This window comes from Postia placenta (genome assembly GCF_002117355.1).
Source record: "Postia placenta MAD-698-R-SB12 unplaced genomic scaffold POSPLAscaffold_1, whole genome shotgun sequence".
NCBI classification, from domain to species: Eukaryota; Fungi; Basidiomycota; class Agaricomycetes; order Polyporales; family Adustoporiaceae; genus Rhodonia; species Rhodonia placenta.
This window is the reverse complement of record NW_020169832.1, coordinates 3,452,596-3,478,045: the sequence shown is the minus strand read 5'-3', so window position 1 is coordinate 3,478,045 and position 25,450 is coordinate 3,452,596. Positions and strand designations below refer to the sequence as shown.

The window sequence follows — 25,450 nt, the reverse complement described above, 5'->3', positions numbered from 1 at the left end:
GGCGACCGAGTTCCTCTGGCGCTACCTCCACGACAGGCCACTGCGGGAGGTCACCAGGACAGGATACACATTGGACAAGTCGACGAAGCGCATGATCCTGGCCCTCATCATCAGCGGTGTCTGCATCTACATTCGGTGAGTTCGATGTCCATTTCGTCGCTCCATGGCCTCTAATATCAGTCATGTAAAAGCTCGATCTACAGGACCATTGTACGTAGACCTTCCATTGACACACATTATCTCATCACTAAGCCTCATCACAGGAGCTCGCTGACGGCTGGCACGGCGTCGTCATTCATACTCAAGCCCTGTTCAGTACGTTTCCCGCTATCTGACCATTTTGTATATCGACAACTAAATCACGAACACTCCAGACATCTTCGACGCGGGTATGATCACGATCGCAATGTACTCGCTGAACATCTTCCATCCCGGCCGTCTCCTGGGATGCGGGAAGGTGTGGAAGGAGGTCAACCATGGGGAGAAAGGCTACGCGCTCAATTCGGTCCCGGAGTTTAGCAAGTCTGACATGGTATCGACTCTATCGGTGTAGAGTCGAACCCTCCAATCGTCTCGGTCGGGATGACAGTTTGATATGAAATTTCATGCTAGTGGACATTGTCTTGTATGGACCTCATGCCATGTGCACTGCGTGCATCCGGCGGACACTTGGTATACGTAACTTGCCGTTGTACTGGGATATGTACATGTGTCTCACGATCTGTACAATGTATCTCAGCATTTGTTGGCAAGTACGACAGCACTTAAGATCATCATACGTACCACTGCGGTGAGTATTTTGAGCAAATTCCGCCGCATTTTCAGTCCAACTACCTGCATATAATCGGTTCTGTTTCCTGTGCTGAAAGGGTGGGCACACTCTCTAGCAACCTCTGATGAGCTCCTCTTATTTGATCGGAAAAGCGGCGGGGACGTGCACCAAAAGCAAGGAGCGCATATTGAGGATTCGGATAGCGAGCAGCACAACGCACATACATCGGACGACATCATCACACGGATGCTCATTCGATGCATAATATAGCTATTATGACTATCTCAATACTTCACTCAATACAATGAGCCTCAGGAACACAGACTTAGGGAATAGACCACCTGCTCGTATGTTTTGTACCAAATTGTGAGCCCCCATGCATCAGCCATGCCTCCGCGTTAGTGTGTCTATGTGGGCGCGGTTCACGAGCTCCGCCTAATCATGACGCGATTTAGAATGTCATGACGAGGCGGGGAAGGCGAACAGCAGGATCATTCCGGAAGTGATTAAATGAAAAGCCTTATCCGAGGTGTTCTTTTGATCCCCCGGCGTGGAGAGAAACGCATTTGTCCGCAAGGGTGTTCGTGGAACGTCACATTGGCAACTAGTGATAGTACGTGATGCTGAACTAGTAGTGTCCGATGTATAGGAGTGATTTCCAACACGGGACGTTCTCTACGGCTCGGAACCTGAACATTATGCAATAACAAGTGAACGTCGAAGCGTGATGATTGCAGCAGAAGCTAAGAGCAAAAAGGCAGGCTATATCAGCACTCTCAGATTTCTGAATTCATTTGTCCAAGGCAGCTATCAGGTGGCACAACCCAAGTGCTGAAGTTGGAATGGAACCCCAGATGTCGACATTGCGAAGCACTTGTGTCTGACTGGCTTCCGTGACGGTCGGATGCATGAGCGATCATGTGACGCGCGTGTCCCCGTAAAGCGCTGAAAGTACAGCTTGAAGTTGTACAACCCATCTGTGGCACTGGAACGTAGATATATGTCGGCCGTATAACACACGATACTGATGCTGGGACATCACCGTTTTGTTCATTCAGCATTTGTAGGTCCCCTGATGTGTTAGCCGATTAGGTCGCAGGCGTCATCGCCGACAAGGGTCCATCTATTGTACGTGCGCATATTGTGTGCTTGTACAGGCTCATGATGATAGGTACTTGCGACATGGTCTGTAGGATGCGGACAGAGGTATCATTACTATCTAAATTCCCGTGGTAAGAAGGAATACACCGGCATGGGGCGCTACAGTCTTTGTCTATACAGGGCATCCCCGCCAGGCCTGCTGCTGATGACTACCCGTCTCCCCTGTCACTGCCCCCCCCCCCGGCAACTCAGACAAGCTCCCCGACGTGGACCATCACCCGTGCCTGCAGGCCCAGAACGCGGCGTAGGCGTGTGCTGGACATCCTCGAGGCAGCAGAGAAGCCCTGCGTCGACACCTATACATACCCCGCATGCCATCTAGGCACGAATTGCAACCTTTCAGCAGTGTCGTCCGAAAATGAGCGCTGGTCTTGTTTGTTTATGGTCCTGCTCAGCCTCGTACTTGAAGAGCCGCGCATACGCGAATTTATCTCTACAGGAACGTAGGTCAGACCGCAGAACAACGTTTCTATTGGCAACTTCCACTAGACGTGCGTACGCTGGTGTTTTCAACAATGTCACTGTGTATCTCTGCACTACTGCGTGTAGTGTCATGTTGACATCCGGGTTTCACCGGTCCTTTGACTCGACCTTGCGTTGTGTTCGTCGGTGGATTTCGAAAAGATGCTTCCATATGATGATGCCTCGTGGTCGAGGCCGCTCATGCACGTCTCCCGGATACAGCTCCTTCCGTATATCGCTATGGAATGATATAGACCATCGAATCTATGTTCGTCGTGACATTCATCTTTCCTTGACAGATGGATGATATTCTGAGCGCTGGGAGCGTCATGAGGTTCGGTGCTTCCGTTTCCTGGACGCAATCTGGCCCTATCGCGTGCAGGACTCCCCAAATCCTGTACGCATAGCCCAGAATGCAAGTTGAGTTGCCGCCCGCAGCCATCTCAGGCCACTTCTGAAGGTCAGGATGGGATTGTTCCGGGCTTCTCACGAGTGCTTAAGAGCACTGACACCATCCAGTCTGACGGCTGCTTGGAACCTCACGCAGCCCTCCTGCTGCCGACGGTGCGGATTACGACGCCCTGGTTCAACATTGGCTGCCGAAAATCATACCAAGATGTCGTCTGCTTTCGACAGCTCGTTTGGTGCGATGCTCCTGGGGGTGCTGATGTCGTCGATGTACGTCCTCTAACAACAGCCACAATACTGAGATCTCCTCATGTCGCACAGACTATTCGGCATCACTAACCTGCAGGTATACATATACTTCAAGACGTACACGAAAGACCCCTTGTGGACAAAGTTCTCTGTATGCGCATTATGGTACGTCGAGCACGCCGCTCGTTCCACCCTGCTATAATTCCGGAACATTTCGTGGCGCCTACACAGGACCATCGACGCGCTATGTGTGGCATTCTCCTTCCACCTGATATATCAGTATTTCATCACGAACTATTTCAACCCTGTGGCATTGTTAGTGATCAACTGGAGCTTCAAGGTCTGTTGATGTGCTTCGGCATGCTCATGCCTGCATTCCTAACACCAGCACTGGCAGGCTCAAGACATTTCGAGCGTAAGTGGCAAGCACCTCGAGCATTTTCCCAATTTAATGGTAGTGACGGCAGACGATCTGCATATCCTCTGTGCAAACGTATGCCCTGTGGTTGGTGTGCAAGTAACGAAGCTCTGATGCAGTTCCTTGTACCATAGACTGTATGTCCACCGCATTTGGATATGTACGTCTATTTCTCCATCTGTGCGTCCAGCCGACATCGTCTCAATTCAAGACACTAGTGGATGCTTCAGCCAATCGCGATTCCGGCCTACGCTACTTCCTACCTGGTATTGCTGTGAGTTCTTTTTAGGCCTTTGACGAGACATGATTTCTGACGGCACAAAATCTCAGTCCATATTTGTATGCGCTGGATATGGTGAGCCACGTGTTGTTGTCAACTCTGATTCCGAAAGTGCTCACCGTCACCGATTTTACCAAACAGCCGCTAGTCTAGGTAAGATGGTGACAAAGTCTTTCACGAAGCATAATACAAATCGCTTGCTCCTCACAGTGATTTCCTATGAGATGTAAGTTGGATATTATTTTCGATGTACATCAATATCCGACCTGGCGTAGAACCACGCCCGCAAACGCGACCCCCGTTGATTTACTGGGCCATCAGGTGAGAGTCCCAATCTTCTTTCCGACCTTCGTTATACGAGATAACCTATACCTTTCGTGAATAATCGATGGCGGCTTGTGTATCCTAGTGGATGTCATACTACCCATTGTCAGTATATACTGGGACCGACACGATCATCGCGGCGTCTCTTTGCTATCTTTTATACACCAACCGCACCGGGTACCGACGGTAAGTTTTGAGACGTTCTATGCTCTTCGTCATAGGCAACAATATCCACTGATAAAGGTTACTTTATCAGGACGGACAGCTTGTTGAACACACTCATGCTATATACCGTCAATACTGGAATCATCACGAGGTGAATTTGAATAGCCCGCTCTGTCTCCGCGGAGCTCGCGCTCAGTCTATAAGCTAGTATTTGCTCTCTCGCAGCAATCATCGCGGTGGGTAAAGTTTAGATCGTCTTGGGTTCGATTCACAAACATTGCGTCCAGTTGAAGACTAGTCCACACACTTTCATTGTTGCCGCTATCGAATTTCTGCTGACGAAAAGTATGTTCTAAAAAGCCTGCGTGGTAATTTCTTCTCACTGAATATATGCTCTTTAGTTTATGTTAACTCATTCCTTGCTATGTGAGTCCTGCTGCAATATACTGAGCCCTGACAGGATGTGTTCTTTGTTGATGATTCCGTGTACAGGTTGAATGCACGGAATTCACTCCGCGATTCCGGAGCTCGCATGAGACGAGACTACGTTCTGAATACCTTGCAGCCTACTGTGACTTCTGAGGTCACTGATGAATCAAAGCCACCCGAATTGCCGCAAGTGCTCAATATCCGAAACAACACCGATAGTGACTCAGATGGACCTCGTCCCTATACCGACGTTGAAATTGACAAACCCGCCGCAAGGGGGTATGTCCCTCCTGCTGTCTCTAAGGGAGGAATAAAGGAAGAAGTTCTGGAATCCCCTTCCAAGCAACGCGCTTCATATCCCGGGCCACTGCTGGCACCACCTCAAGCACATGTGTACGACACAATTCATGACACAGCGCGTAGTATGCCCCGTCATGAGAAAACTTTGCGTGAAAGCAAAGATAAGGTGCGTGCTGAGCACTTTGTCGGGATTCGACTCAGGAAATGACAAATAGTGGTAATTCAGGCTGACCACTGGGAAAACAGCACTAGCTCTAACGATCTAATGTATGAGGTTTGACATGTGACACGTGGCCGATGATATACTGTTCGTCTTGTCTTTTCATTGTTTTATGGTGACATTGTATCGAGTAAAAAGGCAGACAGTCGCCGAAATTCCGACGAAGGCCCAGATTGTATCACTATGAATTTGTTGTAAATTAATTATAACATTCTGTATGTCAGGAATCAGGATGCAGGGATCTCCTCCACCTCGTCCATACAAGACAAGCACTATCTCATACAGCAGCGAGTGTAGACAAGATCAACACTTTGACATGTGCTCTGTGCGTGAGCCGCCCAACGTAGGATGTTCCGTACCCAATTATAAAGCCACGCAAGTGCAAACATACATCACGTACTTGCATGATCTCTGAGCCTCACAAAACGCCGCTCGCCATATCTAGGGAAATTTACAAAGTATCATGAAGAACCTGCGTGATATCTTTCTGGAAGCGCGCGAGATATGCTGCGAGTTCTTCATCCGGGAGCGTCGAGTGATCAAGCGCCTGTGTCAACTGAGTGCGGAGCTGCGGCGTGTCGCGACGCAGAAGAATGAGTAACGGTCTTTTCGGATATATCAGAACCAGTGGGAAGTGTTACCCTGAGAAGTGCCTTGCGGCGAACTGCAATCTTATTCGTGTGACTTTCGCGATGTTCGCGTTCCTCCAACTCGCTGAGCTTGTCTGCTACTCGTTGAGCCTCGACAATGACGTCCTCGGGCAGATCAGCGAGGCGGGCTAATTCTAAGCCTGCGACGACAACGTAAACGAGACTCTGAATAATCAATGGAGTATGCTTACCATAGTGACCAGAGTCGTCTGGGGCTCCGTCGACGATCCTAGAGACAATCAGGCATAGATGTCGCATTATGAAGTTACTCACCTGTACTGGAAGGACATCCCAATGTTGGAAGTGGTGCGGCGCGTTTTCTGAAAGGATTGAGCAAGAATGATATTGAGGGATGATGTGTGCTATACCTGCACCGCAAGGTGTAGACTGCAAAAGTTGGTCAGTACGAACGCAGTAGAGCCAATATGGCTTACTTCACGACGGAAGGTTGACGGGACAGCGTCGTGGTCAATTCATTGAAGTGTCTGATGGAATACTTCATTACAATCCTGATACAATGTGCGAATTGTTGCAGATTTGAAATTACGTTGCGAAAAATACATATGACTGTCATGACAGGCGATTCTCCGTTAAAAGGTATTATCGGACGGGTTATGTGCATACCTTCAACCTGATGAGTTCTTCTGCTATGGCGTGTGAGATGCCGACACCATCTCTAGGGGAGGTACCACGACCAAGCTCGTCAATCAGAATGAGTGAGTTCGGAGTTGCGATTCCTACGGAGGAGCACATCAGGAGCCTGTTGCGCATAGATAGACCCTCAGGAATGACCTAGGATCATTGCCGATGCAGCCATCTCATTGGCAAATGTACTAAGGCTCTTCTCAATATCGTCGTCATTGGATAGCCGAGTGAGTAAGGCGTCATGTAACCTGGCAATGGCTGCTACTAAGTGCTGCAGGAGTGAATGGATCTGAGGATCAACTGTACCTGAAGCTTCCATATTCGGCAGGGACGAAGCAGCCACACATGGCCACGACTGTTAGCAAACCGATTTGTCGAAGATACGTACTCTTTCCTGAGCTTTCTTATCAACACATGTTCGATATCAGTACATAACCGACATACCCGACATGCTAAGTAGGAACTGATGAGGATCGTGAGCAGGAGTAACGGACATCTGCACGTACTTTGGTCCCTGTACAATCTGGAAGGAGGATGCTTCGCAACAGAACACGTCGTTGGGTACCAGTGTCCCTGCGGACTGAACGCTTTCCAGTATCGGATGTCGACCTGCCTTGATGGCTAGCGTCCCTGTAAATTCAGGCCGCACTACGCACGACCATCAGCATAACGACGCCATGCCGTAAATGCGGCCAGGCCTCACCGTAGTTTCGAACTACAATGCTGAGTATCAGGTCACATACAGCACAAGCACGAGTTTAAGACATACGAATGGAGGCATGCGCAAAGGACCACAACATGTCGAGTATTGCCACAGCCTCTGACGCTTTGTACAGCGCCCCAATATCTACCACGAGTTCAACCGTCAACTCCTGTATGATTCTAACACCAGATATCAGCTTTCATCAGTTATTATTCTGCTAGATGGTACATACCTATCACTGAGGATCAACGTCTCATCGAGCGCGTCCTTCATTCGAGCGTTCCGTTTTTTCTGCATTCCCATTATCAGAGTCGGCATCGAACGTGCGCTGCGAGCTGGATACATGCAACGCACCAATTCAACACTGGAAAACAACCATCGGCCTTTCTGCATTGTGACGTTGATGAATCCTTTTGGGAGCTCTCCTTCAAGGTCAGTCTTCTTCAAAGCAAACACGAAGCCGGTCTCCTGATATACAAGGGTGATTGGCAGATTGTGCTGCTCCGAAAGCTCGCGGTTAAGGGAGAATATGTCGCCCACATTCTCCTTGTATGTCTCACGTGCGACATCCAATAAGCGGTTATAATTTGCCTGAAATGATGTATGTAGCAAGAGAAGTAGAGTGAGAGCACAATACTCTACCTTGACGGCGTACACGCGAGCGTTGACAGCACCGATCCCACCCTACTTATAGGTAAGATGGACTCGTGAAAAGGAGAACTTCACGGGTACCTTCGCGGGCACAGCTTCCTCATTGAGACTCTGCCGCACGAGTCGTTCGATCTTCTCTAGGCGTTCATCACTGATCATCTGAGCGAAACAGACGATGCTCAAACAACGCTGGCAGGAACAACGAGCCAATATGCTTACATCTGCCACAATATTGAGTAACTCTGAGCGGCTGCCTTGTAAAGTGTTTGCCAAGAGGGGTAAGCCCTTCACGATGTTGCGCAAGTTGAGCATCTGAGCTACGCGAGCAGCAGCAGGTTTCGCATTCGTTGTCTCTCTGGCTTCTGAGGCGGCAAGCTGCGCAATGTCTCGTCTATGCGGTGCCTCCGCGTTAATGAGTGGCTCAAACACTCACAGAACAAATGAGCTTGTCAAAGTCCATCTTATTGAATGTTTTCAGAGCGTTCTTCACTTCATTGAAGCGATCTTCGCTTTGTATGAGTTCTAGGTGAGTGTATGCATGAGAAGGATGGTCCAGATGTGAATTAATGGGAGCAGAATACCCTCAACGACGTCCAATCGAGCTTCGATGGATGAGTGCACTGAGCAATCGCCATCAGATACGGTTCATGAGTATTTCAAGCAGTATACCAGTGAGAGGAGCAAGAATATTGACGCGTAAGAGCCTAGCACCCATGGCAGTATAGGTATAGTTCAGCAGGCTTAGCGATGGTCAGTCATTATATCGAGACGAGATTTGTTTCACTTTACCCAAAAAGTGAATGTGATGATTTCTTATTGGACATGTTGCCGACAAGCTCCAAATTACGGGCAGTCTCTGGATCTATCATCATTGTCCCATTTACCTGCACGTAGCGAATAAGCAGAGAGCCAGCGGCAAAGCGCAGGTTGAGCTTCGCTTCAGCGTGCTTAAAGAGGGCGCTGGCTGCTGAGAGTGCGTAGTATCTAGGAGAATTAGGCCATAGCATGAGATTAGGAGCGCATATACACACTTGCTCGATGCGGCGACGAGTGTGGCGGCGCCTTCCTCATCGTCTACGATCAGTTGGTTGACGAAGTCAAGCCCTGAGCAAGTCGGGCTTCAGAGAACTATATACAATCTGGAAATAGCGGCCCACCTGCAGTCTCGTTCCAATATTTTCTGAGTACTGGTTCAATTGGTATGTCAAACTCTTCCATCATGCATTGAACGAGGATTGAGGTCGTTGGAGGCTTCTTGCCTCCTGAGGCTAGGGAGACATCCGCAACCGACAGAAATGTATCTGGGACGAGAATGAGAGATGGTGAGTGCAGATGAAGTTGATGTATTGTTTTGACATAAGTCGGACTGTCTGCGAGCTTTCATCGAGCACTCCATCAGATTATGAGTTCTGAACTCTATGAATGTCTTAGCACTTGTATAAGAGACACCCTGCCTGTATCTTTCTCCAAAGCAGCGATCCCAACTTCACGAGCAACACCTCTGCCTTCAAGCACGGCGATAATGTAGCTGGACTCATGCCTAATGGACGCGGCTGTCTGAGGACGTGCCGTAGTGGGTCGCGACTGTGCATTCCAAGCCCGCGACATGCTGGTTGCGGGACGCGAGGAAACTGGTCGCGCGGAGAAGGGACGTGTGTGTGCTGACATGATGGTCGTACGGAGCGAATCGCAGCGAACCAAGAACTGCGCGTCGCGAGTCGCGAGGGGCACGTGAACCGTTGATCCGCCACGGGTTGAATCGCCGAAATTGAAAGAGCTCCCTCCTCATAACAGACACGGGAGTAGAATACTTGATAAGTATGGTAGAAGATGGATGCCCTCAGGCTGCAAGAGGTATGAATACACTAGTGGTAGCTGCCGTCGACGGTAAGGTACCAGGGTATCATTCAACGAGTCTACGTATACAACGTATTCAAAAGAGCAGGTGCCAGGGTATCTTTCAACAAATCTACGTATATAGCGTATTCAAAAGAGCAAGTGACGCCTTCGAAGCAGGTATACGACGGATCACTAACCGCCAAAAACGCATGGGGACGTCAAGATTGTGACCAAGCTCAAAATCAACGCTCCAGCTCAATATACAGCCCAAGATGACAGACGCCATAGCCGTGAAAATTGGCTAGTGCATCTTCGTAGCAATGCAAACATCACCCTCAACACGCCAGAATCTTGTCGTCATCGCCACCTTCCAGCGCGTGCAGGCCCCCCATGAAATCGGGGAGGGAGTCCTTGCCGCAGCTCCCGCCCTCTAGGTCGCATTGCGAGCCATCCTTGCCAATGTCCGTCACCGAGCCCTGGCCTGAGCCGCCAAGCCGAGGATCCACCCCGCGAGAGCGGATCGCGCGAAGTGTGATCGGTGAGGCTGCAGCTGTCTCGCTCGGTGTCGGCGTGCGCACCTGCCCCGCTGCGATGCCTCGTCCAATACGAATGATGATCAGGTCGAATGCGATCCCGGCAAGCTCCAGGCCCTGCATGTGAGCACGCGACGTAAGAATATCAGGTATTCAGAGTCAGCAGTAGGGGGGACGTACGACATCGGAGACGTTGTACTCGGCGTTACTTCCCGCGAGCTCCACGATGAAGGTGACCGCGATGGCGGAGGTGTACAACAGCGCGGACTCAATCATGATCCGGTTGACATCTCTCAGGCTGACCCGTACGCTCCCACGAGACGTCTGGCTGAAAAACCGCGAGGACTGCCTGTCGACGCGCCAGATGCGGTACGCGATGAGACCTTATACGCATCGTGAGTGGAGATTCTAGCAAAGGTCAATGACGACGTACCAGTGCAAAGCAGATTGGTGGCGAGCGTGAGTGTACAATACGCAGCGATCAATGGCTCCAGCATGTTCGTGTCGGGGATGGTGGACATATCTTCGAGAGTGGCAGTATAGTATGCCTCCGCGCCAGCACATACTGTGGAGGCAAGCCACAACAGCGCTGGGAGGAGGGCCACATACCACCGACGGTCGTAGATGATCCAGCAGCGGTAGACCTGTGAGAAAAATTCGATCAAGGAATCCATGCCTACAGAACAATATATTGTGCGAACCAATGCAGCGTCGGAGACCGTCGCTTGAAGAAGAATCCACACAGTCTATGTAATCATCGACACCGGTCAGTACTGGCAAACATAATAAGATGGATCTACAAACCCGCATCACGTTCACCCAGCTGGACAGGTCTTCGAACTGCGCCTGTGCGCCGCCGAGGCCAGTATAATAGATGAACGCGATCAGATTATGATAGAGGTTGAACGACACATCAGCTGTCCCAATCGCAAACAAGATCACCGCGACGGACAGCCAGGGCCAGTTCACAGGCCTGCCGCTGTTCGATGGGCGGAGGAGCGCCCACATGCACATAAGAAACGTCACGACATGGACGCCGTAGACGGTGCTCTGCATGAAGAGGGAGATGAGCTGTGCCTCCTGGATTGGAAAGTTGGCCATGACTGAAGAGGGCGTCCCGACTGCAGAGCACCTGCTACGACCCGCCCAGATGGGCATTTATAGGAGTACGGAGCGCAGATCGTAGAATTGATGACAAGTGTAGTCATTGCGCCATGCATGGGGCGCGAATCTACGGAGGGAAGACACATGCTTTTTTTTTGCCAATAATGCCGAGAAGCTCAATAGCAATAAGAAGGTTCACTCTGTTTTTGCTCCTAGAACGACCTATCCTGGAGTCGACGAGGATCAAAAGAGGTTAAGTAGTTCCTGTACAAAATTCAATACAACACATGACACCCGTCCGCTCGGTCTCATGCAGAAATGGATCTAGTGGGCAGTGAGTAACTTCCGCCTCAGCCACACGCGGAACTTGGCGCTACTGATAAAATCAAAAGAAACTGGACCTTAGAAACCATGAGGTCTCGATTTGATCGAAATGCTGGAACGTGCGGTTTTGAGTCGTCCAAATGGCGTGAGATTTGAGAGATGCGATTCGCTAATGGAGAGGCAGCCATGCGCGCTGCATGCGCCGTGAGGACACCCGTAGCATGTGAAGATGCATGTACACGCATCGTTGCCCAGTATAAGGAGAATCGGGTGAGGAACCAGACTTTTTTGCGCTCAAACCCGGTATTCTATAAGCAGACAGAGCAAAGCTGTCCCGAAGACTTGAGGCAAAAATACTGCCGGAGTGAAGATTCTGCGTTGCGCAAAAGGAGATTTGGCTGCCTCAGATGAAGCTGCTAGAAGAGCGAATACTCACGTGGAAGCCAGTAAGGGCAAAATGACCGCCTGCAATTTGGGTTCGAATGCGTGCTTGGAGATTCTCAGAGGGATCGGCGACTGGCACGGATACCTAGGTAACGGTGAAATGACAGGTCATCTCCTACGCTGCAATTCTGAAGTGCTGGTATATCTGTATTGTTATTCCAGATGAGACGGAATACTTAGACTGTTGCAGTCAGACAGGGTGAGCATGAACTGGTAAACACTATGTAGATTATTCGTGAACTCAAGCTGGGAATTGCCGAATGCAAGATCAATCGGCTGACAGCCACTCGATCAGTGGCGGCAGTATATTGCCTCTTTGGTTATTCAACATATCGTCATCTCCTTTTGCTCTATACGAGACAAGACATTGAATAACAAAGGCTGATTGTATGTAAGGGAAGAAATAATTCGCGCTAGTAAGCCTCAACGAGGTGTAGCTAGTGGAATTAAAGGTAGGCTATCATGTTCCATTGGCGATCTATGAAATCAAGACTGGATGCATACAGCAGCGGATGGTAAGTAAGCACCAGCCTTTGAACAATCTACAACACATGATTACTATGCGGGGCATAGGATATGGCGCATACTCTGTGTATCGAATATCGGCCTAGATGACAACAGTGTAGTAGTTGGGAGGTAGATCTGGCCCATGCTTACTGATAGTCTGGTATATCACCAGGAGTCGTGAGTCCATATTCTTCCTGAATAGCAAAATACTTACCGGAGTCATTTCCCACGAAGGTGAGAGAAGAGAGGCAAAAGATTATCGCCTCGTTGACGGCAGTCTGCAAGGGTGATTGGTGAGTTGAAGTATTGGTAGATGGGCTTCAATAAATACTATTCATGCCTAGGGCGAATTGTGTCGGTGTGTGCTTCGGCCAAGTATGCTCTAGCCAACGGTGGACTAGGCCCCGAGCAGCGAGCCGAACGCGCGTCACGTCCCCGCAGACCCGGTTCTGCAGACAACATCTCGGAAGCAATACGAAAACCAGTAGCACATACAAACATTATATGCAAAAGAAATATGATATGTACACATCCGCCCCTCAAACGCAGGTTCCATGCTCCGCACCAAATCCGTTCCATGATCACTGAAACTTTGTTTACCGCGCACCGATGCCCATCTTCAGCATCGCGCCAACGATGTCTACATCGTCCCAGCGTGCGGTCACGGCCAGGTTCTCGGAAGCAGCATTCTTCTTCGTTTGAATATACATAAGCGTATTGCGGAAGTGGCGCGTGATCATATCCGGAGTTTGCACGCCCTCGAGCAACCCCGGGGGCGCGCGCTGTGATGGGTGCACCTCAGGCGAAGCAATGTTGTCGATAGAGGAAGTGATAAGGTCGACAAGGCTGTTGACGAACTTGGGCGTCACCTGCACATATAAATTGCAGTCGATGAGCACGGGCTGTAAACACCAAACATGGACACTTACAGCGGAGGCTCCACGATCAAGGTAATACAGGTATTGGTCGAGCGTATCGCAGTACAGCTGTATCGTGACGATCTCTTCAATCGCCGAGCCAGCGATGCGCAACGCTTTTTGAAGGCACTCCAGCACCCGTTTGCTGTCTTGGTGAGGGAACTGGCGTGTATGAGTCAGTTCTTGAACAGACCTCGGTAGACACCAAGCATACCGCCTTGACGGAGCTCTCCGCTGTACCGTCAGCCTTCTCGTTCAACGTTACTGACTTCTCGGCATCAGGAGAGGCTACCGGCGCCTCTTCCTCCGGTGCCTCCTGCCACCACAAGTGACTTGCGAGGTTCACCGCAGTTGCTTGATGCGGCTTCTTGAGTAGTCTTGCGCCATGCAAAGCCGCCTTCGTGACCAATGTGTCGTAATTTTCCACTGTGAACACTCGCGCGCCCTGCAACGTGCCAATGATAAGGGTGATTGCTTGAAGCTGAGCGCGGCTTTCCGAGATGTTGTCCTCATACATTGTGAATGCCCCAACGTAGAGGTCGTAAGTGACATCCTCGAAGCCGCATTCGTCTGCGACTTGCGCAGCAAGAAGATAGAGGCGCAGCGCGATTGAAGGTGCTTCGACTTGGGTGCCGAGGATGGAGATGAGCTGCCGAATAAATTTGAGGATGTTTGAGACTTTGCTCTGCCAGTCGTCCTCCTGTACACGCATGAGCCATTACCAAGTGGAAGCAGGCCAGACTGGAACATACCAGATGTTCCCTGTTCTTGTATCTCCGACAGAGTTTGATCGTGGCAGTGATGAGCGCAGGGTATGTATAGCGCATTCGATCGCCGCCCGTCTCAAAATGCCGACGCGCAGTTTGCAGCAGCTATGAGAAATTCAGGATCAATATGGATAATGGTGAGGGAAAACTGCATTCAACAAACCTCGAACTGCACATCTAGGGACTCGGCCCTGAACAGATGTACCATTCTCGCAATCCATCCCTGCTCCTCTGCCATTTCCTCCCGCTCTGTGGGATGGTACACACCCCTCCTTGACTCCTTCGGGACTGCAGGCGCATTTCCAGAGTCCGTCTGGTCGCGGATGAGCACATGGCACAGTTCGAGAATACCGTTCACGTCCTCTGAGGCTTCGATAACGGTCTCGTTCTTGAGCACAGAAGAAATTAACGCGTGCGCGAGCGAGCGTCGTGTGGAGAATGGCTGCAAGGCCAGTAGCGGCGCGTACTGTTGCAAAGCGAGGAGCGTCAGGACAGATTGGTATGAGTTGATCGGTGCAACCAGCAACGCCGCAAGGTTCGCAGTTGCCGGTGGTGAGTGCAGATCAGGACTACAGGGCGTCAGGAGGTACACAGAGCGGGACAGCATATGCAGCACACCTGTCCCGGAACTCCTTGATCTTGTCATGCGCAAAGGAAAGTACTTGGTCGACATACTCCAGCCTATCCGGATAGCAACTCAACGAGAGATTGGTCAATGAAACGAGAAGCGCTGTGATGTCCTGTATAGACAGGTCCGGACGCGCCTGGCAGCCAGCTTTCAGCCCACGCCCACCACACACGCATCACACAGCTCACTTTGATGAGTTCCACAACCTGCTGCCAGAAAACCTCGAACAACTTCACATCCTCGGGGACACCCCGGAACTTGCGCAGGGCCTGTTGTTCTTTCTCCTTTCCCTTCGATACCTTCTCGCCTTCTCCGTCTTCCGTGCCATCCACTGATGCAGCCTCGGACTCCTTGTCAGTCACGTTGACAACCGTCGGGCTCTGCGGCGCGGACCCCCATTCTAGGCTGTCTGTAGCCACGGACTCAGTAGCCGGCGTCGAGGACCCATTGACGTGCCCATTTTGCCGTAACTTCGCTTTCTGGATTTTGACCTTCTCGGCCAGCCGGCGTGCTGCAGCCTCTTCCTGCCGTTTCGTCTCCTCAGGGTCCTCGTTCTCGGCCTCGCGAGCAGCATACGCGGCAAGACGGTCAATAAGCGCAATAACGATTTGTTTGATGTTGACCTTCGGATGCAACTGAGCTGTTGCAGAGAGAAATGGCCCAAGCGTGTGCAGGTGGAACTCGTCTGTGAACACCTAGACGAATGTCAGCGTGTGTATTCATGATGTCTGCGCGATCGCATACCTGGATGACAACTTCCATAAGGTATTCCTGGGCAATGACATCCTTGCAGCTCACGACTTGCTGCAAGATGCTGGGCAGGATAATTTGTTGATACATGTTGAGGTCTACGCCATCGAGCTGGCTCAAACGGACGAGGTTCGTGCCAACAAGTATGCGCAGCTCTTTGCGCTCCAACTCGCGCTTTTCACGGTCACGCGAGTGCCCCTGATGTTGTAGTCGAACCCATAGCTTGTTCATCTCAATGAAATTCGTCAGCACGAATGAGATGGAATCTTGCAGATTGCCGCAGGGTCTGAAACCATTGAGCAGATGCGCATTGTAGAACTCTCACGACGTACCCTGGGTCAATGCCAACTGGTAGGTGATCCCTTGTCTGCCCGCTGAGATAGTGCCGAAGGAATAATCCTCGGATAGGGTGCAAGACACCGCGCGACATCTCCATCATGTCTTTCATGATCTCCTTCACTGGTGCGTCTGCAATAGACATGTAGACGGAACCAACGGTGATCATGAGATAGAGGCGGGGCACGATGTTCCCAGCATATTGTACAAGCTCGTAGAGGTCTGCCAGGTGATGTCGGCCCTGGGTATGAGCTTCGTATAGATAATTCGATAAGTGACGAAGAGCATCGAAAACAGCCATATCTGCAAGTCGTCAGTGAGATTGATAGTGAGAGCTCGACAGACGCACATAGTTCATAGTATTGCTTCGGTGAGAGCGATGAGGTGCGCAGTTCAGCCAGCATGAGACTAGCACTCTTCAGTGCGTCCATGAGCTGATCCAGCTCCTGGGAGTAGGCTTAGATGCATTTCGCACTGAACAAATCCAGTGCAGCGACTAACCAGATGCCTCTTCATCTGCTGGACCTGTATCTTGACGGTACTCAGCGACTCGCTGAGCAACTTGCCCTCCTCAACTGGCGGAGTAATGGGACCTGTTGCCGCCATGGTGTCTGTCCACTGTTTAAGTGTTCTTGCTACTTGCTATAAGACAGCAATTACAGAGGCCTTGCGGACGAAGAGGGAGGGGGAAGTTGAGAATGGACTGCTGCGACTCGGCAGCGACGCGTCGGCGCTCTCGACGGCTCAGAAAGGAAACTGCTTCATGAAACTCGTCATGTTGGGCGCTGAAGCGCTAACCAGCCTGGTCGACGATGTATATTGAAGTCTCAAGCAGTGCTCTTGCTATATAGCTCATAAGGAATAGAGATAAGATTCATCTCGTAGAACAATGGGATAGTAGTGGGTGCGTTGAGAAAGCTTACGGTACTAGTATCTATTCGTCGGTGACTGTCACTGCAGTTAATAAGAGTAGTCTATCCCGGGCCAATGTTATTGAGTACTACGACTAGCGTGAACGAACACGTACTTATCGTTTGTGATATCTTCGTTTGCACAAATATCCCGTTCAAATATTTATTTCATGCTGCACTTGGGGTAAGGAGTACTGAACGCACGCACGTGTTGTTTACAAGAATACTTATATGCGTGGACATCCCAGTCAAGGCACACAAGACATGGTCAAAACTGAGCAGGAATGACATCATGGAGGAATGACTGTCAAGTCCGACCGCAACCTGAAGTAAGTACAAGCCGCCGGAGCCCATCCTAGCTATATCGGGTAGGTGAGCTGCCATTCAGGGAAAGGCATGGCCTCTTCCGTCGAAGATCATAGGGAGCCACCGAACGACAAATCGCTTTGTGTATGGCTCTGAGGTGTCAACTGCATACAGTATTCAATGCGTACACGTGCATGAAGCGTATATGTCAGAGATCTACAGCGTAATTCTAGCGAGAGAGCGTCGTGGTCAATTTGGATTATTATAATGTACAGTAAAGCCAATGAGGATACGCTACCTCACCGACATATCCTACCGCCTACTCTCCGCACTGATCCAAGACCGTCCCGCCTCTGTGTCACTCGCGCCTGCGCCATTGCGCGCATGGCTATCCATAATCCCTGTATAGCCTGAAACAAGCTGATCGCTCTTGGTAGATGATCTAGTAAGCTCTACTTCAGTCGGCGGTGAGGGGGACGTCTCTGCGAATGCTTGCGTCTGCTCTGCGGCAAGGCCTTTGCTGATACGGATGATGATCATATCAAAGCATATTCCCGACATCTCTAGGCTCTACAGGAGCTTGGTGAAAATATCACATCGGAAGGAAGGAGCGAAACGTACGATGTCCGAGAATCCGTAGCTGAGATTGTTACCCAGCACGGATGTGATGAGTGTGATCACAACAGACGTGGTATACAGCAACGCAGATTCTACGAATATCGTGTTGATTGCAGAGAGGTCCAGCCGTCCGCTGCCTCTCCATGACCGCTGGAAAAACTGCGAAGAGCGCTTTTTCACTCGCCAGATGCGCCATACAATCAAGCCTGCAATATCATGCGTCATTATTGATGTGCGAGAAGCATATGCTTCAGACGCACCTGTTGTTATAAGATTAAATGTCATCGTGATGGAAAGGTAACATAGCAGAGTCACGCGCAGTTTCCCGGCGGTAGGTATGGTCGTAGACTCATGCAGCGTGCAAATAAGGAATAGGTATACTCCCACATCCGCCAGCGTCGCCATCCACATGAAGATGGGCAGCACAAGAACTGGCCACCCACGGTTCCAGACGGCCCAACAGCGGTACATCTTGAGCAAGAGCGCGTCAACATATTGGGTCTGTTCGTGTCATGCGAAGATATCCGTACCAATGCAGCATCCGATATCAAGCCACCCAGAAAGTAGCAGACACTCTGTGTGCCCAGTGAGGATGTGCACTTTGATCGTCAAGCCTAAATAATCACCTTCATGACATTCACCCAGTTAGAGATGTCATCAAACACACGTGCCGCACCTCCTTGGCCCGTGTAAAAAATGAACGCCACCAAGCTGTGGTAGAAAGTGAAGGACACATCGATTGTCCCGACCACGAACAGCGCGATCGCAATGAGGAGCCACGGGCCATATGCACTGCTCATCAAATGCAACCGTCCATTTGGCCGGTCGAGGAGCGTTGACACACATATCACGAAGGTGACAAGGTGCACACCGTACGCAATGCTCTGCATAAAGAGCGCGATGAGCTGCCCCTCGGCGATCGTTATGTCGCTAGGCATGCTGGAGAAAGCAGGTGGGTCCTAGCGGGACATTTGTCGTACCCGCTTCACCGACCATCAAGCTTTCAAGGATAGGGGACAGGGAGCAAGCGAGGACTTCGCAGACATCATGTCAATTGTAGTCGGACTAGCTCAAACATACTAGACATATATGGTGATTGGCACTCAATTAGCGGCGCCAGGGGCACCCGACTTTGATGGGATGAAAATCGTTCAACAGATCATCCCGAGCATGACGTTGCCGAATAGACCAGTCTGATAACAGCGGTAGAAGCCATGTAATGACGACTAAGTATTCATGGCTTCCGCCTCAGCAGCAAATATTCCGTACAATACATTTGTCTCAAAGCCTCGCCGAGTAAGCTAAGTTAGCTCTGAATGCCGTAACGGCGTCCCACATTTGACAGATGCTCTATCTTTGCGCCTAGACTTATCTGCACAGAAGCTCCGTCAATTTGTAACTATGGGAGCAGCCCGAGAAACAGGGGACGAATACACGGAGATTGAACGATCCGCGAACGGATATCTCGACTATCTCCTTCCTCGAGGGATACAGTACTTAGGAATCTAATATTGTGGCCAAAAGAGCGTGTGCAAGTTTCATCGAGAGTGGTAAGGCTGTACTAACAGATAAGTTCTGAACTATTAATATCTGACCTCTTTATAGTCACACTGCAGTCATGATATATATCGCAAGCACATTGCTAGTATCTGTCATTCACAAGCAGTCTCGGGTGTGCATCGTTGTCTGGCAGGGCGTGTGTCCGTGTCTGATGTCTGGTGTCTGTGTCTGGCGTCTATGTCTGGCATATCCTGCCTATTTGGGCAGGGAGTACCCTGCGCTCACGTGCGTTCAGAATGGGCGCCAGGCGGTACATTGAATGCAAACTCGGGTGAGCTGCTGCTAAGTTCTGATCCACTGGTGCCACTCGAGAAGTGTCCTTGACTTCTGCTATTTCCGATTCGTTCTTCTGTCTCATTTTGCTCAGACTTCAGCATTGCAATCTCGGCAAATAATGCATGCATCACGGACATAACGTATTCGCGCAGTAATTGGCGAAAGAAGAACATGCTTGATCTGCAGACCGCAAGTCATCCTCGACCAGTGTCTCTGAGACGGAGTAGAGAAAGGCTGCTGCAACTCAAGATCCACGCGGGCTTCCCGTACTCAAAGTTATAGACTGCCCGTTCCAGTCGGTGTATAATAACTAATGAGGCTTGGTCTTACAGGAGGTTACGCGGACATACGTCTTGCGTAAATGCTCTCGCGTTCTCTCCAGGTGGAGGAAGATGGCTTGCCAGTGCAGGAGATGGTATGCACACTAGGAGCTCAAGATGCATACGCTCATCAGGAGCTTTTTGGCAGATCCATACGTCCTCTTATGGGACTTCTGTCAAGACAATGTCCAGCAACCATCACGTAGATTTTGCGGTCATAAGGTAAGTCGTCAAAGACCGTTATTATGCTTCCGTTGTAACAAATTCACAGGCCAACGTGTTCGCTCTCGCATTCTCAGCAAGTAGCCAATACCTCTACTCGTGAGTATGGGCGCCGAACCATTTTTGCGTTCCCTGCATTTATCATCTGTTGTGCTTCTCAGAGGAGATACGGACAACACAATTTTGATGTACGATATGAGTCGTCTCTTGGCTTCAGGGACTTCTCTGCCAGAAAAGCCAACGTTGACATACTATGAGCACGGCGTATGCACGGAGCGCACCCGCTAGAATGTAGCTGACCCAACATTACAGGATAGTATTCGCGCGATATCGTGTCATCCAACACAAGATGAGATTTTTCTAAGTGCCAGGCAGGTCGTGTGAGCGCTGTAAAATCAGTGGTCCTCATCCCATTTTTGAACAGTGAAGATGGGCGCATCATTCTGCATGATACACGAGCAGACAGCCGATATACCAGAGCACAGAGAACTGTACAACAAGACGCCGAGTTCACCGGAGTCCAGATCCACCCTACTATGCCCCACTTCTTCGTGACGAGCGATTATCAAGGGAGGCTTTGTCTTCGGGACATGCGGATGGCATTCGGGCCGTCATCCCAGAGACGGCAGAATGGTACTGTTCAGGCGGTATGTTTGCCATTTGGCTGGAAGTCACGATATAACTGATTGGCGAGCAGTACGTGACTACGCTATCCAAAACGTCCGTTTCCCATCTCAGCAATCCTGAAGTCAGCAGCGTCACGTTCGACAACACAGGTACGTATTTCCAGTTGGGAACAGGACGCGTTTCGAAGGTCACATTATTCAGGAACCAAGCTGACGGCCACGATGCTAGTAAGCTGGTAGCTTCTCCCGATGGCGCGATCCCTGTTGATTCAATAGATAGCATCACCTCCCAACGATTTACTCTCTCTCTGATCCGATCCCTGTCGCTATGTGTAGTAAAGCGAGGAGGGTCGAAGGCACGTACAGTAATTCATGCACAATCAAGGTAAACAGACTTGAGCCTATTTCTATTCTCATCTCACGTCACAATAGCATGGATCTTTTGGCAGTGGGGGACTGCACGACGACCGATACTACTGCGCTGGCTCAGATGATTTCTCGGCCTACATGTGGGAGATCCCAGAGATTTCCGATTTAGTAGAACGGAGACAAGAGATTTCCTCAGACACTTGGTCAGGACTGGGAAATGATAATATCGTTGGTGGGTCTCGTTCGTGGATATGTGACTTAATCAGGATTAGAGAGCTTACAAGCGATCGATCTTGCAGGTTTTGCTTCCTCCCCAGATGAGCCACGGCATGTTCCGGTCAATCTAGACACCCCAATGTACAGGCTGACCGGTTCGTATCATGCACTTGATTTCTGATGCTTGAACTTTCTGACCGCATGTTTGCATGTAGGTCATGAATCCATTGTCAACACTGCCCTGATGCATCCGCATCTCCAGTATGTCGTCACGTCGGGCATTGAGCGTGACGTCGTTCTGCACAGCCCCACTGCCATCTCTCCAAGCGCGGAAGACATGTCCCTGACGCCGAAAGAGGTCCGCCCTGTAGCGCCCGCGAGCAGCCGGTCTAGCAGGCTGCTGATGCGGGCATTGGGAATCTTACCGGATGCTAATGAGGATGCGGATGATGACCAAGAGACCATCGCACTATTCGACGAGTGCGTCCTGCATTCTTGCTTCTTGTCTTCTCCTTACGCTACGCCACCTTAGAATCCGCCGACAAGAAGGCGATGGAGATATCTTCGACCTACGACACTGGAGTGGACCAGAAGAAGATAGTTTTGCGCATGCTGCTATGGACATTGATCAGTAGGACGGCCCGTACTTGTGGGCTCCGGGCAGCATGTCGCTTCTATGCAGATACCTCAAATCATGAACTTGAACCGCTGCAAGTGAGATTACTCAACGGAAGAATATCTGCACATCGAGGGCGGGACGAGGGGTCAGAACTTACGCACTTCGAGCAGAGAACTGTAAGTATCATGCACATACACTGCAGGTAGAATATATGTGTAGTGTTATAAGGAACACTTCACATTCCACTTATACGCATTGAGAAGATCTGATGACGGTCCAGACAAGTCGCATACTAATTGAAAGCTGTTCAGATTGACAACCTCTATGCTTGAGGGCGTCTTGATTTCACAGCTTTCCGCGCTCCGCAATCTCCATGCGAGCGGTCCCAGTGTCCAAATTCGTACTCATTGGGACAAGCATAGCAACGCCCCTGAGTGCGCTGTGAGCGCTTGCGTTTACTCCGCAGGTTGATACAAATGATGTTATCGCAGCGCCAATAGATTTGACCTGTCTCTCTCTTCTGAAAGCTCGTGTGAAGGACTCAGAGCTTTTCTTGTTGGCTCACAAAATGCGATGAACGACCATACCTAGACGGCGATAACTAGTAAGCGCGTCGAGTTCGAGCGTGGAGTGGCAGCTGCTTACCGACACACAGTCCAGTCGCAACGAAATACTTAATGACGACGGGCGGTTGTCGCTGTGTTGACACGATTTGGGATATACTCGTAGAACACTCACCCAGAAGACACATTCAAGAATTCTGTCTCAGCGCCACCAGGCCCGACATACAGTGTGAACGTGATTAGGTATTCGTAACGGGCTTCAATGATATGGAAGGAGGCTCGGGGAGGCCTGCAGGACGAACTCGATCACCGTGAGCTTTCCGACTTCAACACAGAGGGTGATGCTCACTTAGATCCGAGCCCGAGCCTCTGCTAACAGAGACTAGAGTAGACATGCATTTCCGTATAATAATACCTGCTAGTGCCAGCATCTATTCTGTTTGCTAATATTTCGTCGCCAATACCTCTCACATCCGCGCTGCCCCTGGTGCCTAATACGGCTAAATAATCGCCAGCGCGGATGTCAATCTGCCCTAGTTCTACGTGAAAAGCCGAGCGCAATGATGCAAAACACCATAAGAACATGAGTACTTAGGCCACCCCGTACCCGCATGGGAGATAGCAATCACTCGAGTCGGAGGGGAGTTAACTTAGCTAGGCTGTCCACCGGCCCTGAGTACTACAAGTATGATGGTTTCACTGATCCTTGCCTGGTCATCAAACTCAATCATCATATAATGAAAGCTTCAAGCATAGTAAATCTGCACCCGTGATCAGACATTGCAGACTGACACAACCGTTCACAGCTCAAGATGACTGTGATCGCCATTAGAGTATATCGTAACAGGCCTCTGAAAGTGACATGGTAATAGGTATGCAGCATTACTGTCGCTGTAGCTATTTAATGCGGTGGCTGTCAAGTTGGCCGATTCCGATCGAACGCCCATCACGGTGACAGCCTGCGCTCCGTCCGAGTCGCTGCACACAGTCGAACGTACATGCATCCCATGAGCCGCAGCCGCATCCTCGACGTCAGCAATGCACCATCTGTCATGCATGGGCTGTCCTGCGCAATTGACGCCACAGCTGACAATGATACACATCCTCATCGCAGTCATCGTTCCTGCGGCTTTCAAGGGCCAACGCCCTAAATGTAAGCACTCTCCCCAATGGAATGCATTTTTGAGTGAATAAAAATATGAATAGCTTCGAAGAGCAAGGCTGCTCTCGATCTTTTCAGTCAAATACTTGAATGGGGAATTTGTCGTACTACGTCGTATCTCTTCTGGAGCAAACCTTAGCGAAGGCATGCCTTGATCGCAGTATCTGTCAGAACATGTCTTCTGCGTGAAGCAATACCGTACTTTGCGGTGCTCTTAGCGCTTGCCGACCCCTCTTATAAGCACTCAGACGACGAACATGGCATTCCACCTTCACTTTCTCTTCTTACTTTTGTTTAACTTCATCTTTACGCCTTTAATTACATCTGCGCCGGGTCAATGTCTTGGATTACTCAATGTGGGTTCTTTCTGTCTAAGTACATGATGCACTACTCAGACGTTTCTGTGCTAGTCATAGAGCCTGCGGCTCCTTCTCAGTATGGATATGTCCCCACTGCGTGGATCTGTTATCTTTACGTGATTCTGTTTTCTGTATCCACACGTGAGTACGGGCTCTCTTGCTCCATTACAATAGCTGATAGTGCCATCACAGTCGCACATTTTGTGCAGGCACTTCATAGTCGCCTCTGGTGGATGCTCGCGACAGCATGCATCACTGGTGCTCTAGAGGTCACGGGCTGGATCGGACGTCTCTTGTCCTCGCATAACCCTGCAGCCAGCAACCCGTACCTCATCCAGTCAGTATCTTGTCTTCGGAATTTGGGCCAGCGTGATGGCTAACGGCTATGGGATGATAGGATTGTGGCCACAATAATTGCGCCTACACCCTTTGTCGCATGCAATTTCATCATCTTGGGCCAGATCATTCGTCGTCTGGGGGAAGGCTACAGTCGCATAAACGCCAAGTGGTGTAAGCACCCACCGTCCTGCACTTGGGACCGAGATGTCTGATGCTTTCTCCAATAGACACGATCATATTCACGACATCGGTGAGACTATCAATGCCCTATGCACTCGTCCGATAATCTGACCATATTCTGTTCAGGATTTCGTCTGTCTCGTTGTGCAAGCGCTCGGCGGTGCAATGGCTACAGGGACGAAGCAAAGTCAGGTTGATCTGGTGTGTCGTTATCAACAGTGATGTCTGTGCATTGACTCATTCTTGTCGGCTATGTAGGGTTCGAACATCATGTTGACTGGGATTGTCCTCCAACTCTGTAAGCCAGCCTACTCGCAGACGTTTACCAATTCTAACCCACGGTAGTCTCAATAACTGTGTATATGACCTTGGCGATCGAGTTCCTCTGGCGCTACCTCCACGACAGGCCACTGCGGGAGGTCACCAGGACAGGATACACATTGGACAAGTCGACAAAGCGCATGATCCTGGCCCTCATCATCAGCGGTGTCTGCATCTACATTCGGTGAGTTCGATGTCCATTTCGTCGCTCCATGGCCTCTAATATCAGTCATGTCAAAGCTCGATCTACAGGACCATTGTACGTAGACCTTCCATTGACACACATTATCTCATCACTAAGCCTCATCACAGGAGCTCGCTGACGGCTGGCACGGCGTCGTCATTCATACTCAAGCCCTGTTCAGTACGTTTCCCGCTATCTGACCATTTTGTATATCGACAACTAAATCACGAACACTCCAGACATCTTCGACGCGGGTATGATCACGATCGCAATGTACTCGCTGAACATCTTCCATCCCGGCCGTCTCCTGGGA

General features: G+C 50.3%; 8 protein-coding genes across 8 annotated transcripts in view; 4 read left to right on the top strand and 4 right to left on the bottom strand.

Moving 5' to 3' along the window:
• Positions 1–553, top strand: part of POSPLADRAFT_1130040 (hypothetical protein) — a gene marked incomplete at both ends in the record, with an annotated part of 2,035 nt that extends 1,482 nt beyond the window's left edge. The window contains 3 exons of the mRNA XM_024483911.1: positions 204–210; positions 264–315; positions 375–553. Coding sequence (XP_024344804.1) covers positions 204–210; positions 264–315; positions 375–553 — 238 coding nt within the window. The remainder of the gene's footprint in view (positions 1–203; positions 211–263; positions 316–374) is intronic.
• A 2,458-nt stretch (positions 554–3,011) lies between these two features.
• Positions 3,012–5,176, top strand: POSPLADRAFT_1127450 (hypothetical protein; the record flags this gene model as incomplete). Its single annotated transcript, XM_024483629.1, has 14 exons — positions 3,012–3,073; positions 3,125–3,217; positions 3,284–3,392; positions 3,450–3,467; positions 3,661–3,744; positions 3,801–3,825; positions 3,961–3,976; positions 4,026–4,071; positions 4,160–4,260; positions 4,331–4,390; positions 4,448–4,475; positions 4,527–4,584; positions 4,641–4,665; positions 4,732–5,176. The coding sequence occupies 14 exons, from the start codon at positions 3,012–3,014 to the stop codon at positions 5,174–5,176; spliced, it is 1,170 nt and encodes a 389-aa protein (XP_024344803.1).
• Positions 5,177–5,639: 463 nt separating this feature from the next.
• On the bottom strand, positions 5,640–9,505 carry POSPLADRAFT_1128862 (hypothetical protein; the record flags this gene model as incomplete). The annotated part of the gene is made up of 24 exons (XM_024483784.1): positions 5,640–5,756; positions 5,830–5,978; positions 6,030–6,067; positions 6,112–6,158; positions 6,207–6,225; positions 6,273–6,323; positions 6,386–6,405; positions 6,463–6,575; positions 6,631–6,731; positions 6,790–6,882; positions 6,990–7,131; positions 7,253–7,365; positions 7,419–7,477; positions 7,541–7,777; positions 7,829–7,870; positions 7,919–7,996; positions 8,057–8,212; positions 8,271–8,359; positions 8,419–8,457; positions 8,507–8,577; positions 8,627–8,821; positions 8,869–8,941; positions 8,995–9,214; positions 9,272–9,505. 24 exons carry the CDS (start codon positions 9,503–9,505, stop codon positions 5,640–5,642), a joined length of 2,496 nt encoding a protein of 831 aa, XP_024344802.1.
• A 734-nt stretch (positions 9,506–10,239) lies between these two features.
• On the bottom strand, positions 10,240–11,319 carry POSPLADRAFT_1100493 (hypothetical protein; the record flags this gene model as incomplete). Its single annotated transcript, XM_024483200.1, has 4 exons — positions 10,240–10,326; positions 10,390–10,592; positions 10,643–10,853; positions 11,014–11,319. Coding segments are annotated over 4 exons (807 nt in total), but the record flags the coding sequence as incomplete, so codon positions are not given.
• Positions 11,320–13,062: 1,743 nt separating this feature from the next.
• Positions 13,063–16,592, bottom strand: POSPLADRAFT_1072660 (hypothetical protein; the record flags this gene model as incomplete). Its single annotated transcript, XM_024482537.1, has 11 exons — positions 13,063–13,457; positions 13,518–13,667; positions 13,720–14,205; positions 14,258–14,377; positions 14,436–14,841; positions 14,891–15,036; positions 15,089–15,595; positions 15,645–15,936; positions 15,983–16,289; positions 16,336–16,432; positions 16,488–16,592. The coding sequence occupies 11 exons, from the start codon at positions 16,590–16,592 to the stop codon at positions 13,185–13,187; spliced, it is 2,889 nt and encodes a 962-aa protein (XP_024344800.1). The 3' UTR covers positions 13,063–13,184.
• A 923-nt stretch (positions 16,593–17,515) lies between these two features.
• POSPLADRAFT_1030855 (hypothetical protein) lies at positions 17,516–18,759 on the bottom strand (the record flags this gene model as incomplete). Its single annotated transcript, XM_024476751.1, has 4 exons — positions 17,516–17,773; positions 17,825–18,027; positions 18,082–18,322; positions 18,448–18,759. 4 exons carry the CDS (start codon positions 18,757–18,759, stop codon positions 17,516–17,518), a joined length of 1,014 nt encoding a protein of 337 aa, XP_024344799.1.
• Positions 18,760–20,094: 1,335 nt separating this feature from the next.
• On the top strand, positions 20,095–22,045 carry POSPLADRAFT_1043168 (hypothetical protein; the record flags this gene model as incomplete). Its single annotated transcript, XM_024478241.1, has 12 exons — positions 20,095–20,199; positions 20,249–20,298; positions 20,361–20,463; positions 20,512–20,570; positions 20,624–20,846; positions 20,897–20,975; positions 21,028–21,053; positions 21,106–21,210; positions 21,258–21,426; positions 21,494–21,565; positions 21,626–21,890; positions 21,943–22,045. The coding sequence occupies 12 exons, from the start codon at positions 20,095–20,097 to the stop codon at positions 22,043–22,045; spliced, it is 1,359 nt and encodes a 452-aa protein (XP_024344798.1).
• Positions 22,046–24,136: 2,091 nt separating this feature from the next.
• The window catches only part of POSPLADRAFT_1129169 (hypothetical protein), a gene marked incomplete at both ends in the record, with an annotated part of 2,457 nt that continues 1,143 nt past the window's right edge, over positions 24,137–25,450 (top strand). The window contains 7 exons of the mRNA XM_024483815.1: positions 24,137–24,254; positions 24,288–24,450; positions 24,511–24,623; positions 24,680–24,702; positions 24,759–24,833; positions 24,891–24,930; positions 24,978–25,137. Coding sequence (XP_024344797.1) covers positions 24,137–24,254; positions 24,288–24,450; positions 24,511–24,623; positions 24,680–24,702; positions 24,759–24,833; positions 24,891–24,930; positions 24,978–25,137 — 692 coding nt within the window. The remainder of the gene's footprint in view (positions 24,255–24,287; positions 24,451–24,510; positions 24,624–24,679; positions 24,703–24,758; positions 24,834–24,890; positions 24,931–24,977; positions 25,138–25,450) is intronic.